The sequence below is a fragment of the Numida meleagris genome, chromosome 5, assembly GCF_002078875.1.
Source record: "Numida meleagris isolate 19003 breed g44 Domestic line chromosome 5, NumMel1.0, whole genome shotgun sequence".
Taxonomy (NCBI): domain Eukaryota; kingdom Metazoa; phylum Chordata; class Aves; order Galliformes; family Numididae; genus Numida; species Numida meleagris.
In genome coordinates, this window is record NC_034413.1 from 46,866,465 (window position 1) to 46,885,527 (window position 19,063).

At 41.3% G+C, this 19,063-nt stretch overlaps 1 protein-coding gene across 1 annotated transcript in view; it reads right to left on the minus strand.

The window, feature by feature from the left end:
• Positions 1 to 19,063, minus strand: part of PARD3B (par-3 family cell polarity regulator beta) — a 374,909-nt gene that overhangs the window by 242,440 nt on the left and 113,406 nt on the right. The window contains exon 4 of the mRNA XM_021398013.1: positions 14,114 to 14,223. Within this exon, the coding sequence (XP_021253688.1) occupies positions 14,114 to 14,223 (110 nt within the window). The remainder of the gene's footprint in view (positions 1 to 14,113; positions 14,224 to 19,063) is intronic.

Here is a 19,063-nt window from a genome sequence, read left to right on the forward strand (position 1 = left end):
CATAGATGAGTTTTCCATTTGCTACATCCTTCTCCCAGCAAATATCCCCTTCCTATTTAAATGGAACTTAAAAAGGAACCCAACCAGAACAACTTCAAGGGCAGCTAGACTTGATAAGGACTGAAAACGTATGTGCATCCTTTGTGTGTGAATCCCCATTGCTGCATCCTGTTCCAACAGCCACAAGCATCGTTAAGTCTGGAAATCACAAATGCAAGGATCCAGGATGTTGAATACAACCCGAAAAATGTGTGAACAGTTTTTTCCCCTCAAGCCCAAACTGCCTTACATCTTTGTAGCAATCAAATAGGAACTGTTTACCATATGAAAGTAAATATTATTTCTGTTATGGCTACTTGGTCATCTGATAGCCTCAGGCAACCCAAAGGGGCCCCAGTAGTAACAGCTCAACTTAAAAGCCAAAGGGCAGGTACCTTTGAAGTCAGAGATGACACAGAAACAAGAGTAGACCTTGAAGTTTGGACTGATGGAACGCATCTCAGCACTTCAGAGCATTTTTTGTTCATTCTCACAAAGCAGAATAGGCACGACTGATCACGTGCAGTGCTAAGTGCCACAGTACCTAATGGCAAAACCTTCTTCCACAGACTTCTCCTCTAAGAAAGAGATGAAGGATATCAGCAGTTCAGCTGAGATGGGCTCAGGGCTCTGGCATGTGGCTGCTGGAGAATGACGTCAGGCTTTTGGTGAGGCTGCAGGGACAGCAGAAGTTGTTAATATTCTGTGAAGTTGTAATCTTTATATATTTTATTAAAATAATGCTCTGCTAGATACGAGTGACAGAACACCTCTGTAAAAGACAGAGTTAGCAGTCTGCTAAGAGGATCCTGCTACTTAGGTACATAGGAAAGGATCTTACCCTGCCACTTGGCAGAAATCATGGTTTTCTGTGCACCTGGGGCTTCTCATGGGTGGAAAAAATTAAGTGCATAGGAACTGCATCATATGAGTGCAGAAGCTGTTACGTGTGTTCAGATCTGTTCTAGGGATACAGATTTGTCATTTATCCTTAGATCAAAAATTATTAAGAACTGTGCATCCAAGAATAGTAACAGAGACATAATTATTTGCTGCTGGTATTTTGTATTTTTGTTGCTGCAGACAATGGCTTCAATCTGCGGTCAACAAACTCCTGTAAATTCTTCAACTATTTTAGAGATTCATAAAATAAACAACTGAAAAGTTAGCTTGCTGTCTGGGAAGGCCCATAAACAAAGAAAGGGAAAGTGCAAGCCATACTTCAGATTATAAACCAGTTAGCATTTGTGACGTGGCAGAGACAATGACCTTTTTTATTTTTTTTTGTTATTGAAAGGACAAAAAATGTGTGTTTTTTTTTTGTTTGTCTCTCATAGATACAAAACCATGCACCGTGGATGGTTGCTTTTTTCCTCCAGGAGTCATTTCAGATTTATTTATAGCAGGGCTTTCCACTTTTATCTGCAAATGTTACAACTGAGCCACTAACCTTATATAGTTTCTTGGTTTAATAAATATAGTAGATATAGCACATGTTCTGCTTCTGCCCCTCTCTGAAAATAAACAAAACTAATCAGGTCTCAAAACTAGTTTATATCTCACTGTTCATAGCAAATAGAAGGAGTTGGGCACAGATAACCCAATTTTCACCTGTTTCTGCTTACTGCATATACACTAACTCAATTTTGATCGATCAGCTAATGTTTGCAGACATACTACAGCAGCACAAGGGTACTACATCCATTCAGCTTATTTTTTTAAAAAAGGCACACCAAGATGAAATGTTGTTCATGCTCCTATTTAATTTTATTTTAGCTCTTTGTTTATCTCTCCACTTCAAAGCACTTCCAATATGAGGAACAGTTTCAGTGTGACAACTTTGTAAAATTAAAATAGAAAAAATGTGCCAGCATCAATCTGCTTTACATTGGAAGGCACAACAGCCTTGAGATAGAAATGACGACTTATGAGAACGAGCTATAATGAACCCAGAACTGCTATCTGCAGCAGGAAAAATATATTAGACTAGAGGCTGAATGCTCCTGACACAATCTGTCTTTCTCAATAGGAGCCTCCTGTTCTCCAGTTGCAGTCTACGATGAAGTTCAACTCCAAAAGCAAGGGAAAATCACCAACATGAAGCTGCGTGATTCTGTTTGCTAGCATTTCTTATTTGAATTGTAGCTGCCCAATGTCCACACTGACACGAGCGCAGCACAGAACGCAGCTGATGCCACCCAAGAGTCGAGAGCTACACAGAGCCAGCATGGCACAGGCAGCCCATGCTCATCCTGGAAGGAGGCAGCAGCAACGCCAGCACAAGTGCCGTAGCATGGCTATCCCACTCTGAGCAGCTCCAGTCCTCCTGGGAGCTGGGCAGGGGCACAGGGCTGTAAATGGCCCAGGGGGCCTGCCCACAGGATCCATATTACCTCATGCAGAAAGAGTCTCCGCCTCATGGCAGGACAGGCATGAAACTAAAAAGTCCTATTTGAGAGCGAGGTCAGAGAAAGGGCTTAAGAGTCTGATGCCAATAACATCAGTAACAAGCAGGAGTAGTGCCTGGGCAGTTGAGCGCTTGCAAATTCCAGGGTTGCTGGAAAGTAAGTTCTACTCTCTACTGAGTTATTTTTCTCAGACTTCTGAACAGATATTTTTTCATTACTTGAACTGAAATACATTTAGCTAATTTCTGTTCCTTTCACAATAATATATCTAGGGTGCAATTTTAGTTATCTTAAAAGACATGGGATAAATGCAGTGCCCTTTGCTAACCATATGTGCAGATTAAGTGGGTAGTATCCCTTTACATTGCTTTCCAAAGACATGCTTCCCCACTGGAAAGAGATCCTGAGAGGTTCAGTGCAGAGATATTCATCTGTCTTCTGCCTGAATAAAAATATTTTTATAGCACTGGTGAGTGCTATGAATTTGCTTTCTAGCTCTTATTTGTACCATTATATTACACATTTAATGGAAACAGAGATCGCCACCAATTTGTATTGCATCTAAATTAGAGCAAGCAAAAAGTGTCCCTCAAAGTTTCAGCAAGTGTAAACAGATTACAAAATCATTGTACTGTGTTCAGTTTTGGGCCCCTCCCTACAAGAAAGACATCTACTAGAGCTGGATCACAGAATGAGACCTTGATTGGGTTGTGCTGTGAGGGTGCCAGCACCAATTCTTGGTGCCCATCCCACAGCATTGCCAGCATTTCCCTAGCCCGCCTGGCTTAGGCAGCTGGGGCCCTGCAAGGTGTGCTCACAGCAGCAGAGGTAAGCGGTGCAGGCACACTGCCCCCAGAGTTGCTGGCAGGGAACAAGGGCCAGGGGATTTGCTGCTGAGGGACTAGGGCATCACTGCTGCCTGCCCTAAGGACAGAGTGTGACTGCAGCTTCTCTCTTCTCTCTCTTTCGCAGCTTGTAACACCTTCTGCCTGCTGCAGCAGTGAGGGGAGCGGCTTCCCAACCTTGGCTCTCCCCAGCCCACTGCACAGCCAGGGTCCATGGAGTACCATCAGACTGTACAGCATGCACTGCCAGGCAGAACACAGCTCAGGCAGACTGGGAAAAAAATACTGACCTCTCAGTCTGCTTTTGAAAGAAAACAAAAATGAAAAAAAGAGAAGTGTCTGTATTATTGACAAGGCAGTTGGGGTGCTGTTCCTACCCATGCTGGTTTCTCCCTCTTATAATCCTGGGGCAAAGGCCATAGAATCATAAGTCTACTTCCACAGTCAGAAACCAGCCAGGACAGTGTTAATCAAATAAGCAGAGGCTCCAGCAGATTGAACTTTTAAAACATCATTTTAAGCAGGTGTTTTCCAATAATAATTTTCATGATTATTCTATGATTCCTTTCCAGATTTTCAGATATATATATATATAAGCATAAGTGTGTCCTACAGTTGCTACCCTGGAAGCATGGAATAGTTCTGTACCATCTTAGCATATAATGACCTCTACAGTCTTTGGCAGGTCTGAAAAAGAACCTCCTGTAGCTCAAAACATAAATTATTTGACCTTAGTGTACTCAAACCTAAGGAAATGCTCTGCAAAGGAGCTCTGCTGCCCACCCCTTCAGCTAATAAGGGCTCATGCATGTGAAGAGCTACAGAGGTCCCATGATGATTTTCACTTAATTTACTCCTGGAGATTGCCCTGGTTTTATCAGTATTCCATATCATAACATCATGCGACAGGCTGTTGGGTGCAGAGACACAGTGCACTGCGGAGCTGTACATGTGTCAGTCTCACATGAGTTCTAACTCCCCAAGACGAAGATACATTGGGATGTACTACATTTCCCAGCAGCCTCCATGTGATTTCCAATTCCGGGGCGCGGGAGAAGAACCATCTTGTCTTTTCTGGGAGGCGAGCCTTTGAAGGCCTGCTGATAAAGACTCTAACTCTCTCTCTCCCCTCCAGTTTTATTTTTGGTTTGTTTTGATTTATTACTCTTAATTATTTTGTATTATCTCACATCGCTTTTAATAAATTACTTTCTTCTATCTCAATTGGGTTTTTCCCTCTTCCTTCCCCACACCTTTCTCCTGAGGGGAGGGAGGCATGTCATGTGATTAACTCTTCAAACTGCAACAGAGGCTCATGCTTCCTTGCTTGACATTTCAACAGTCATTTCCTTTTTCAATTTGACCAGAGCTGAACAGATTGATGGATGATCCACACTGTGCTCACCTGTATGCTGTAGTGGACAATGCCTCATGCAGCCCTCAGAGCCCTATGCCCTGTGTTGTAGCCTGGTGCTATTCTTAAAAGTTTGTGTGAGTGACACGAAGCTGATGTCCCCACACTCCCTCTGGAGATGGCTTCTCCAGAAGGCAGTTCAGAGCACCAATATCACTCTGGACTGACCCCCAGGGGATGCCTGTCTACCCACTGACCACAGAGAGAGCCAGGAAACTAAGCGATACCAAGAAACTGCAAGTTGTTGTTCTTCTTCCTCCCCATCCCTTATCTCCATGCTTCAAGGACAGAGGTTTATTCTCTCTCAGCTGTCAAAAGGGGAGAATGAAAGAAGCCATGTTTGCCATCACAGACCTAGCTGCAGACACAAATAGAGAAAACTCATAAGCTTGTGGCTGTTCTCCCACCAAGCCTTGCTCCAGTAGGAGCTGTCCTGCTCATAGGAGCTTTTCCTGCTGCTGCCCCTTCTCTAGAGTTCTGGAGAGGAAGCAAAGGACTTACTTTGCAACCCACAGTTGGCAACCAGCACTGATTATTCATGAAATACTGGCAAGCAGTGGAATGGAAAAATGGACCTGAAGTAATCTTCAGAATTAAAAAGAAAAAAACTCAAGCGTTTGGGTGGTCATCCTGGTAATTACATCACTAATAAATTATGAACACTGAATATTTTAATAAAATGTAAATCCCCTAAACACTATATTTTAGATCTGTGCTTAAAAAGTAACTGGTATCAGACTGTATAAAAATAATTTTATTGGAATTAACATCACTAATATGGTATTTTATACACTTCTTATTGTACTATAAATGCATAATTGGTAACAGATTCAGTTCCCAAAAGTGTTATAATCTGTTGGCACAGTGCCATACTTTTTAAAAAAAATCTACTTTCATTTACAGGAGCGCACATCTGGTTCTAATGAACTGGCTTTACCTGCTAATATCAGCGTTTGCATGACTGGTGATGCTAACGAATAGCTTCATCAACATGCCTCTCAAAACTGCCATTTGAAAGCAGCAACTACACCCAAACCAGACATTGAAAGGTAAAAAGGCAGAAAATCATAGCCAGGCATTAAGCGATCATTTGGTTCAGTGTTTTGTAAACCTAAGGATAACACGGTGATTACCAACATAGTAAGCCCTAATTAGAACGCGTTGACAGGTTCTTGCTATGTATGGAAGTGTTCAAGGCCAGGCTGGATGGGGCTTTGAGCAACCTGGTCTACAGGCAGGTGTCCCTGCCTATAGCAGGGGGGCTGGAACCAGATGATCTGAAAGGTCCCTTCCAACCCAAACCATTCTATGATTCTATGTTCTCAGGTGCTTTAAAATACATCAGAGCTTTGTCTGTTGCATATTGACTGGACAATCAGTCTGAGCTTAACAAATTACTCACCTCAAAGCATCCTTACTGGTAGTGGCTGGATGCACCTATGAGGAGTAATCTGGGCAATTTGCCTTCTCTTCTGCAGGACAGGATGGAGTGCTTCCCATTTTAACAGGGAACTGAAGTACAAAGAATAGCCTGAAGATCGTAGTGGAGGTGCTTTCTTTTACCCCAACAATTAGCTCCATTACTTACAAGTTCACAGAGTAATTTTTAAATAAAACATTTCTACTGTAACAATTTTTCTAGTCCATGTTGCTTGCCTCTGCTCTTCTGAGACTCCCTGGCAGGAACTCAGGGAGGACTTGAAGCAGACACCTAATAAGCTCTTGAAGATTTTTTTTCTCCACCAGGAGCAAACCAGTTCCTGCTTTGAGTTGTTCTTTCGCCTGTGCAGCACACCACCTTGATCATCAATATTTTTTTGTAGAAGATTCTTCCCTCAGAGACAGAGTTACTGAATTCACTCTGTGAAACGGAAATCTGAGACTATGCAGGAAGGCACTCAATGTGAAGGAAACGTAGATACGTTTATCCATATAATGCACATTATCTCGGTTGGTTTCATAGATAACATAGAATTTTCAACACCACCAGTAAGTAGTTAAGAATCAACACAGCCCTGAAGAAGCACACAAACACCTGACATTTATGCAGCAATTGCAGATGCTTCAAAGATCTAAGGAACATACCCCTGTGCTTTTAAACCAAAAACAGAGTTAAGACCCATGCTTTGGTTAAGAGAATATCCGTACAAGAACTTTAGTGACAAATGTTTGCTTCTCAGGCCTGCGGTATTTCACATACTTTATTTATTTTTAGTGAAACATTCATACTTTGGCATTGCTGGCAGAACCTACTTTGCCCCCTGTTTTCTTCTGTCTGATTCCTATTCTGGTGCTGGGCAGACAAAGATTCCTGCAGCATATTGCAGAACAGGATGATGCGGGGTGGAAGCAAATTCCCAATTTGAGAAGCTCTCACCATATTTCTTAGACGGAGGTGAAGAGGAAGGTTTTCCTTGTGTTTCTGTGAAGCTGAAAGGTACACTGGGAACCTGATTGCACTTGGTAATTCCAATGCAAAGGAATGCAAAGGAGGAGGTCATTTTATCCAACAGGTGTTAAATGTACAGTCATCTCAGACGCACCGCTATTTAGCTCAGTGAAGCAAAGCATGCTACAGAAAAAAAACTCAGCAGCTCTTTTATTTAAGGTTTAAGTTCATACCACCCTGCTTTGGACAGTGAAACAGACAGCAATTCCAGCTAGAACAGCGTCTGTAAGACACCACGACATGCTCTCAGCCCAGTCATGCTCCCTCAGCAGTTCAAACACAGCACACAGTATTATGAGCATTTGTTGGGAATGATGCGAGCAAGCAAGCTGTTTTTCTTGAATTATTCAGACAGAAACTTGGGATCTGTATGCTCTGATACTCAGATTAAACCAAGGTGAATTCAAGGCAATACTTAGCAGTAGTATGTTAAGAATTAGTAAAATTATATGCCAATACCCATCTTGATTCCCGAGCTACTTAAAAATAAAATCTACTATCTTTTGGGAGCAGCTATTCTCATAAGACCACTCTTGGGGGCCAAAGTTTTGTGGGTTTTGTTTTATTCTTCATGATACTGTTTGGGATGTGTAAAACCTTGAACTTGCAAACACACTTTAGGACCTGAAATACAAGATAAGGACCATGTCAGACTAGACCACAGGTGTATCCACCTTGGGGAGATCAGCACCAGGGCACCGGGGTGCCTCACAAACAGGCAACTGTTGTCTCTGTTCCTCTGTACTATCAGAGACAAGAATTTGATTTCACAGCTGCTCACCAGGATCTATCCTAGAGTCTAATCATTTCCACTGCCTCATACATCTATGCACAGCAAGATGATGTATTAAAAGAAATCCAAAATGAGTTTTTTCCTAATGTCACAGCAACATTCAGGCCTAACTACAAAGATATTTGTATCAAAGATATTTGCCATCATTCCCAGTTGTCCACTGGGTTACTGTACTTTTGGAAAATTGTATTTATATATTTAATGGTCTGTATTTCAGTAGGACTCTGACTGAGAACCAGTTTTATTTTAGCTAAATGTTTCTAGAGCTTGGCAGTAAATGATATGCATGAGCCATGTTGACTGCCATCTTCCACTTTTAATTTGTCTGTCAGACATACAAGCAACTTGCTAATGTTTCCTTCCAATTTCAGCGCAGCGTGCCTGTTGCGTAAGCAGCCTGCTAAAAGCCATTCCAGATGGAATGACAGTGTTTTGTAGGACCCCAAAGATGTAGCTATAGAGATGAATGTGTGTCAGCAGCATTGAAAGCATGACCTTTTTTCCCTTTTTTGTCAGCAGTTCTTATTTCCACCCTATAATTTTTCCACATTCTTTGTAAGATAGGCCATGTGGAAAAAAAAAAAAGAAAGCATTTAGGTCTCTCAGCCATCTTCCATCATCTGCAGTCACATTACCTGACTGCACAAGGCAGAGGACAAAGGAGAAGAAGGTTTATGTACAGTCAGGAATCTTCAAAATGACAGCCAATGCCCCAGATATATTTTAATAAGGAAACAAAACCCAGCCCACTACTAACATAAGTTCCATAACAACAGAGAACTTCAGTGGTTCTCATAATAGGTACATTCTCTCACGAATATTCACTGAAAACCTTGCATTCCTCTCACTGGAAACAAGCTCTAGAAAGCAAAACATTAACAATGAATAACATTTCACCAGTTGTTCCATTTTAACTGATAACTTACATACTCTATTAACGTCACAGAGCATTATTAGCTCTTATTAAGAGAAATCACAAAGTCTACTTATCCTTCTCAAATAAAAATATGTAAATTACTCCCACCGCTCACCTTGTACAGTGCAGGTAAAACAATGTGCTTGTTCTGAAGTGTAAGCTGTGCAAGAAAGCACAAAGAAGTCTATTTTTTCACCACATGTATCTCTTTGCACATGTAAAAAAAGAAATTACCACAGGGCACTTCTGTCCTGTTTCAGATGATCAGTTCAGTGTTCTGAAGCACTACAAGTATTTTCATTTAGATTTCTTAGTTTTTCCTCTACAGTATACAGTGGTTTCCTTTTGATGGAGAATATCATAGTGCATGCCACAAGGAAGGAGGGAAGAAAGCAGCCCAGGCTTGAAAAACAACAGAGAGAATGAGAAAGGAATGGCTTTTGTTATTGTGACAGCCCTGAGCTGGCTGCAGAGTGGGACTTGTTAGGGGTTGTGAAGGCGGCACGGCTCTGGTTTTGCAGCATGCTGCTGCAGCCCCTCACTGCAGATGGCCCTCTGATCTCTTAACCATGCAGCAAGCATGCCCACACCCCACGTGCTGGTAGAGGTGCTCTGTGTGCGCTGCACAGCATGAACAGGCACACACAGGACCTGCTTCAAAAATGGATACACCCAGATCAGAATTCCCTTTTAAAAATCCCACTGTTCAGAACTTACCAGCTGAGCGACAAGAAGTTCACTTCAATCTCCCTAAATCTTGCAAGACTAAGAGTTAAATTATTAACAGCAATCTTTTTCTCATAATGTTCTTTTCCTGCAGCCCACCTCCTGGTACGACCTGATCACAGGACAGCTTCATCTTGAGGTTCTGGCATGTGAGAAGGACCAGAGGTTAAGCCTGCATGGCCTAGTCAGGGTGGGTAAACATAGCAGTGAGAACTCCTGCCTGCTAAGAGCAGACCGTACAACCCCACTGCAGCACCGTCCCCCAGCTGCAGCTCTGTCAGCAACCAGTCAGACTTAGAGTTCCAACAACCACCACCCAACACTGTGCCAAATGAGACCTGTTCTGCCCTGCCCTGCTTTTAAGCAGCCCAACGAGATGGAGAAACATTTCTGCCTCTTACCACAAAACACTCCCAAATTTTTGAAGTACTATCGATAACCTTTACCGCAAGATCCAAGCTCTGACGCCCACGCAACTTTATATTTATACCTGTATATAAAGCAGCACGCAAAAGGAACAAGCAGCAGAACTGCACCCTTACACAAGCTCACATTATGCTAATCTGCAGACACTTAATCAGAAAGGCTAATACATTACAAACAATTAATGGCCAGAAGAACCAGGAGAGGTTTTGACCCTCTTTAACAAGGGCTTGAAACATGAAAATATTCTGATTATATGTGAATCTCATACAAAATTGCAAATTATATGTCCACAATGCATAAAATACAGTCATTTTCGAGTCACATTTAGGTAAAAATGGAAACTGGACTTAGCTGCTGGAGCAGCTCTTCAATTGATCCAACATCTCATTGTGTCTTTAAATATGAATAAATGCAATTTAATCAGTCATTCCTATCGATTAATTCCAAGTATTTATTGAGGAAACATGCAACTATAGAAGAAAAGAAAGTCATACAGAACGTAAGATTCCATGATAATCAGCAGGTTAACAGGAGGACGTGAAATCCTCGCCCCAGCAGAATCAATGCAGAACTCCCATTAACTTAAATGGGGCCACAATCCTCAGTCTAAAACTCACGATGGACCAAGTTTTGTGACAATGGTGAATTCTGTCCCCAAACAGAAACTGAGATAAGCAAAGGAAACGGATCCTGAAAGGAAAGTTCAGATGTTCTAGTCACAACTCAGTAATTCCTACAGCTTGTCACCACTGAACTAAACTAGGCAAAGCAACAAAACATCACCTCCTGCTTGGGTTAGCTGAGAGGCACCGAGGGGCTGACAGACAAAGGCATCCCCTCACTCCAGAGACTCACCCCACGGTGCTGCCAACCCCAGCCCGAGGGCAGCCAAAAGGCACCAAACCCACACTTGAGTGCTGCCGGGGCACAGCTGTGGCTACAGCTTCTGCAGAGAGGTGTGCTAAGCTAACCAGGCTTCCCCAGAGTACTCTCTGGAGCAAGAGGGAGGGCAGTTTGCACTTTAGTAAGTCTGGCCAGGGTGCTACAATTGTAACAAGCAGGAGAGCTTAGCAGTTGCCTTCATAAATCAACTAATTCACTACGAAATACCTTCACTTCAGTAGCATATTTGGATGTTCAAGATCCCTGTTTTTTGCTGCTAATAGTCCCTAGGTTTTTCAGTGGCAGCTATCATGAGAAGAACGGAGAGGTCTGGATGAAAAGAGAAACTCAAATCTGTGCCATCTGTTACATGACTTCCAGTCTGAGAGAACAGATGCTGGACTTCCCAATCAGTTTTTGGCTGATCTAGAAACATTTTGCTAATTAGGGCTATAACTATAGCTAAGACAAAACAAGTGTCAGAGAAAAAGAGAAAGACTGGCTCAAATTCCTCTCATAGTACCTGGGTACTCAAAGGAGATGTCCTTTCGGTAATTATAATATGGCATAAAACAGCCTTCCTTAAAATGAACATACACCAAGAGGACATCAGAAAACTGAACATGCCCTCTAGTTAGATTCTACAAAGAACTTGTGCACTGGGTTTAACAGGTTCACCTGAACTAGGCAGCAACGTTCTCATCCTATTGCACGTTTGTTGTTTTACTTTACACACTGCTTTACTGCATGCCTGTCCTGTGCTCTCCCAGAGACAAAGCTGCGTGGCACTGAGTTGTTCATGAGGCAATCACTGCTTAGAAACCTGAGCGCCCACCAGGGTATCCATGCATCTCATGGAAGACAGAGTACAGCAAAACCAAGGGCATTTCTACACGGTACTCCGCAGCCAATTCCACGTGTGTCAAACACCAAAATGTCAAAAGAGCCAAAAACACTTCACTGAAGTTAGTTTCAAATGTAATATGACAGCTACAATAGCTATCGCATAAATAGGGAGACAATTTTTCTTACATACACCGAAGATAGTTTACACTACCAATAGCTCTGATGCTTCTAATTTGCATATGAATGCATGGAAGTCGCTTAATTAGAAAAAATATGCCTGTGCAAAGGAAATGTAGTAGTAATTTCAATCTTTCAGCTGCAATATCTAGAACAAGAGAACTTTCTCTAAATACTGCTTTAAAGCTTGTGTGAAAGAGCACGGCTATGTTCAAAATGCAGCACTGTTTGTACATTCTTTCATTTGTCAAATATCAATTCTTCCCTGTGTTTTAAAACAATCTGTACTTAATTTAACCTAAGTTATTTAAGCTTTTTATGCTTTCCAATACATTATGCCAAAGCATATTTCAGTATGATTGATGATGAGTTTTAGAAATAGTTCTGTTGCAAAAATAAGAGCTGGTATAATGTGTTTTGCTGTAGCAGATTTTCACATAAACAATAAAAACTTCCAACTTTCTGGGACTTGCTTCTCTACTTAAATGACATTTAATTATCAGAACCTTCCTCACTCTTGCTAGCTGTCCAGCTTTTACCATTATCCCTACAGCTGATAGAGGGATACGCTACATTTTAGGCAGAGATTCCCCTTATGCCTACAGGATTCCTTTGTACTGGTACAACTCTTTGCACACATACAACACTTCCTGGAAGGAAACAAATGATTTCACCATTTTGTCCCTTTTGTACAGGTTCATGGCTACAGAAATCAGTCTGTACTGCACACTCATCTGCTCACTCTACAGATTTCTCAACTTTGCGAACTTTTCTGCACTGTTACAGAATTCTCTTTTTTACTTCAATTCATTAGAATAACTAGGTATTTACTGAACATGTAAGCACTGGCAGCACAAACCTCAAGAAAAATCCTACAGTTTTCTGAAAAATGACGCAGGACATTGTTGAAGTTCAGCCCCTAAGATGCCATGACGCTGTAAAATAGGATGCACACACAGTTGGCCAAAAAGAAACAATGAACAGTCAACTAAAATTCTGCATTGGTCTTCAGAATTTTAAGACTGATAAAACATCATTTATAGGCAAATCCTCTAACTTCCTATTTACTTACTTCATTCTTGTGAAATTAACTGAAGACATGGTTTTAAATACAGGATTTTCAGCTTAAGCTATTCCCACTTCCATCATTAATTACTGATCTCCAACTCACTTTTCCCCCTCCTCAAAACGCAGTGATCCAGGCTGAAACAAGGAGCCTGTTGGTTTTGTTTTGCTTGGGGCAGGGAAATATACAGACTGTTTCCAGCAACTAGAAACAGGGAGCAAATTGCAATACTGTTCAGGGAAGGTAAAGAGGAAAAGTCAGAAATTTCACAAGTAAACAAAATGCAGGTGCAACAGCAACATCAATTAAGACAACATTCACTTGGCATAAAGCAGTGCAGATAGACACAGCAGAGCTTTCTAAGCAAACATCAAGTTTACCTGTGAGTTCTATTCTGCTTGATACACACATGTATCCCAGCTGACACTTTAACAGTTACAGCAGATTTCCACCTTTCTACATGTAATAAAGGAACACCACCCACATCCAAAGCCCAAACATCGGGTCTTAAAAATGCAAAGGGAAGAACGTGGTCCAAGTGTCATCAACATACAGCATCACTTTCAGAAGATCAAAACCAGCCTGTAATAATGTCTGATCAAGAGTTACAGCATCTACACTGTGTCTTTGCTTTCATACTTAAAAACAACGTGAGCATGAGTTTGTCCACAAAAGTAAAGAGTCAAGTTGTAAAACAGGTTGGAGAAAGGACAGACCATGCAGCATAGCAACAGGATTACAAGGGAAAGCAGAAATCTCATGCGGAGGCAAAGGAAGCAAAAAAAGTACAAGACTGCTGATGAATACTAAAAGGAAGTACATGTTTTTACCACCAACCAACAAAAATGACAATACAATACTGATCAAGTAAACAATTACTAAATTTCGGTTCATATTTCAGTGCTTTATGTCATCATTAAGCATTATGTAACTACCTTACTGAGAAAAGCGAACCACTCTTAATTGACTAAAATATCCAATTTATGCAGAGGAAATTCTCTCCTTTACAGAAATTTTACAGCATTGTGTTCTCGATTCAAATACATTTAGCTTATAAAACAGTCGTGTACAGACAGCTAAGAACAGCTTTTGCCCTTAATATAAAGATGAGTTACACAGCACTTACTGCCACAGCATGTTTGTGACTGAGGTCACTGGGATGAGAGGCACTTGGGTGGAAGTCAGCAGGTGGGCCCAAAGCTGGATCACTGCTCCTTCGTACCAGAAGCGGCATGCCTAGGAGACAAAACAGAGAGTTAATATAATCTCCAAATCCCTTTCACATAAAAACAAACACTGCAAAGATGTTCTTGCTGAACTACCCAAAAGACAGTTGCTGGTATTTTTAATTGCAACTTTCACAACTGAATAAGCTATATTTCAAATTCAAATGCATTGTTCCTTATACTTTCAAGGCCATCATCCCAATCACTCTTCTCATTTCTGCCAGTTGATTCTTGCAATTAAGCAAGGACAAAAGCAGACTCTGATTGGTAGTTAATTCCCTCAGGCATCCCATAAAAACAGAGTAACTGGGTATTAATCTGAAAGTCTAGGCACGGCATGAGAGTAAAGGTTGTGTTTTCCACCTGCATGCTACCCTGAAGACGTTCGCTGCAGGAAGGTCAGAGTTGATCGTAATCAGAATACACAGTTCCTGTGCAACTCCAGCTCACAACACCAGCTGGGGTTGGGACAAGCATTCAGTGCTGCACAGTGACACAGGCAGTACTAACACCTGATACGGGTTATAACAGAATGAGCAAAGTGAGTCTGTAGATGAGCACCCTGACAGCATATACCAAAAATGTTAAAACATCCACTATACGTACATGCCCTTAATTTGTTCATCACTGTCCTCTTTAGACATGAACAAGAGGTAATGGAAAACCAGCACTTACCCCATTTATTATGTGATTATACAGACAACTACACAAGTTCATTTAGGAGATACTCTCAACTATCTTCTTTTGGTCAATAAATAATGCTTTCTTTTTTCTTACTGCTTTTCTTTTGTCATGTTATGCTTCTGTATTATTCTACTCGTGCTACAGCATTTGTGCTGAGCATTTATAATAACCATTTTAAGCTAAGACAGAAAAAGTATTTCTTTTCCCTGAATGAAACACAAAACATGTTCCCTTCTGCATACCAAGCTGATCATACAAGACATGCTATTTATAAGCACTACTGTTCTGTGTCAGAGCAGCACTTTGTATCTTAAACTTTGGAACTTGGTTTACAAAAGTAGTTCTCCTCCCACTGCACTGCAGCAGTAAGCCACGGACAATAAAGAGCCAAATGCGTCCTGAACTAAAATTTTACTCTCCTAATGGCTTTAACCTTGATTTCCTCAGGGTGCATTTCCCCCTTTCAAACTTTGTCCAGAGCTCCTTCTGTCGCGGTACCGCATTACCTTGTCCCAGCCTTACTCACAATGCATTCTCTTCAACAAAGCTGAGGAGGAATTTTTCTGGTGGCACTAAAAGCTCTGGACCAATTTGTTTCAAGCCATGCAGAGCAATCGATTTCCCTTTTGCTAGCATCACCTTCAAGGATTCGTCTCTACATAGATTCATGGTTAACAGTATATTTTCCCTAAACTCCTATGTTTTGGAAATATTTTTTTTTTAACTGCAAATATGGTTGAATTGAGCATATGGTAGAAACCTCACATTTAAATTGGTTACATTAAAAAAAAAAACAGAAGAGAAGTTCTGCCATTTGTGCTCAATTAAAAACTGAAATCTTGCATCAACACAATGGCAAAAGAAACATCTCCATGCTGGATGTAATCCTATTTACTTATTTTGTTTTTTAAATTAAGTAAAAAGCTGTAAAAAGAGATGTTAACGTCTACCTACCCTGATGAGGAGCGCCTTCTGCCTCACATCACAGTGCTTGCACCCTTTGGTGAATCAAAACTCATTTTGGGTTAGGAGGGGGATGGCTAACAAGAAACAGTGTGTTTAGCAATACTGCACAACTGCAGGAAAATAACACAAGGTTTGGAGGTCAGGACCCCAGCGTGGTCACAAAGCCTGGAGCTGCAGCTCACCTTCCCGGTCACACTAAGCTCTTCAAGGTCTCTCTCTAAGCTCTGAGTACCAGTGGCAAATCTGATGCCTAGATTTAGATAGCTAAATATCACCCAATGTGACTGTGAATGCAAACACGACTATTCCAACCTTTCTTTCATTTTGTTCTTTTGCTTCTAAGTCTCCTTGCTTGGGAAAGAATAATTCACTTCCATCTGAAAACCTTCCACCTCTGTTATTTAGGTTGCAGGCTGATGTCACTGGGCCAAATTCAGAAAACTGATGAAGATAATCAGAGTTTTTCACCCAAAAGCCTTTGATATAGGCTGTGCTATCTACAGTGCAGTCCTTTGGGTGCAAACATACTCAGTTGACTTTCGGGTAAGCTGCCAAATTGAAGAACACAGGAAATATAAGCACATGCGGTTAACTGCATTTGTTGCAGCTCTCTAATATATTTCAAGTTTGGTTTGCTTGCTTAGTCGTGAAACAGGGAAGAATTATTTTTAAGGAGAACAAATGATACACATGGATAGAATACTGTAAGTGGGTAGAAAGACATTTACAGTACATCACCTACACAGTTAAAGTCCTAATTTTAAGTTCTGCTTCTGCATATAAAAATGCTGATTAGGATGGGAAAAAAGCTGTCCATCACATGTCTATCAAACTGTCAGCTGCTAATGGCCATACCAATGACAGTCACTCCTCTGCCTGCTGCCACAACACGCTCTCCAGGATAAAATACCTTCTCACACCTGTACATGTCACAATTTTATTATTTTTTAGAGCTTCCTCTGAGCACACCCCAACAAAATGTCAAGCCAGTATTGAAGCAAAACTCTACAAAGAGTAAATCCATCCACACACCCCAGTGTGAAATTGCCTTTCAACACAGACAACAATGCGCTTGAAGATCCCTGACATGCTGTGCATACATCCACTGCTGTACAACAACAGCCATTTAAGCAGAGAGGCAGAATGACTTTTAAACTGGTCCCATCACCAAACAATTCAGGAACTGAAAACAAAGTATTACAAGCAGGACAGTCATTTATATTTAAATACAGGAAAGGTCATTAATACATGACCATTTTTCTTCTTTTTATCAGAGACATTTCACATTAGCAGGCACGCAGACAGTTCTGCTGGTCAAGGCTTTTTGAGAGAGCAAGCAATCAGCCTGGGTAATCCGGTCACCCTGGATTTATTGCTTACTTCCACCTGAGGCACCACATAATGGTGCTGCCACGTACTTAAAGTGCAGCTGACACTACCTTGTATATTCTACCATGTGATAGGATTGCAAACCCTTTTTTTTTTTCCTTGAGTATCTACTGCTCCAATAACATAGCTCCTATGTTTAAAACTAACCCAAATTACTTGCAATAGCACCTATCAATACAATTTAAGATCTACAGCTATCTGTTCTGTCTGAAGTGCACACTGCACTGTTAAATTCCCATGGATACAAGATTAGATTAATGAACTAGGATGATGTAACAGTGAGACAATTGACTTAAATCTACAAACAGATGAAAATCAATTTCCAATCAGCTCTCTTTCATATATTATAGCCCAGTGCTCTAATAGCAGAACAAAGTATTTCCCCATTGCTCTAAACAAGGAGTGTATCTTCTTAAAGAAAACAAAAGCAATGAACTACAAGGAAAATCCAAGAGACTGTAAACATCTTTTTGGTGTAGTTCAGCAGAATGCTTTTCCCTGTTTGTATGTGACAGAAAACATCAAGTCAGATTTTATTTACAAAATACAAAGACCGTTCCCATAGTTTCTGAACAGAATTGTCTCTGCTGTAGTTATAAGAAATGGTACCTAATGAAACAACTGTGTGATAATTACATTTATAGTTTTTGAGGTTTCAGTAACGGATATCACTCGTAAAAACTTTCCATGTACATATTTCATTAATTAAGTTACTTTAGATTCTATTTGCAGAAATTAAACAAACATCCACATGACAAGATGTTTCCCACTTCTCATCTTAAGGCATAAGGGTGCTTATGCACGTTCCTATGGAAGACATAGGTGTACCACTGCTGTGTTCTCTGTCAGGAAGGTCTCCAGCCACAGGGCAGGCCTTCAGGTGGGGTCTCCATCAGGTATCCTCCTCCCACCCTTCATGTCACAGCACACCTCAGATCCAGACTGATTCAGGCTGTTCTCACCTCCATCAGTGCAGTGCTCCCAGCTCCAGGCCCAACAAGAGCTGGGACATGGGGGGGTGCTGTGAAGGTGCTCTGAGGGGCCTCAGCTGCAGGCACTGCAGTAGCAGCCCTGGCACGGGGCCTGATCATACTACCAGCACCAGGCAGAGTGGAGGCTTTGCCCAGCGTGGATTCTCACAAAATACACAACTCTTCTCCTGGCTGGGAATTCTGACGAGGAGCAGGGTGGGAACAGCCTGCAGCGCTGACAAACCAGTGCTCACCACCACAGCCTGGCTGCTGGCTCCTGCCTGGGGAAGGCCTTGTCCCTGCCACAGCAGCACTGCACCTCCAGCAGGGGTGCAGCACCACCAGGGCTGGGACACATCCCCTGCTCATTGTTCTGCACACAGGCTAAAGGTCAAGTCAGCTGCAATCACCTCAGGTCTTTCAAGTATCATTAAAAAAAAAAAATCTCATCTCTGTTATATTAGAATTTCCCTACACACAATTTCTTTTTTTAATGTAATCTCTTCCAAATAGTATTTAATGCAAACAGAAACTAAACTTCAGATACACAAGCAAGAATGGTTTCTTGTTAGTCCTCCAACTTGCTGGACACAGCAAAAGGCATTCATCTTACTAAACAGAATGTTGTATTTAAACAGCATATTATCTGCATTTAAATCAATCATTTTAGGCTAATCCATCCAACAAGATTTTAAAGCTAATAGATCTCAGACTCTCACAACTAATTTTTATTCACAGATTGAAAGGTGAAAATAAGTGTTTCTTCTATTTCAATTCCCAGTCCATTTCTCAACTTCAAATGAAACACTTAATGAACTTCACTAGCTGAATAAACTGACA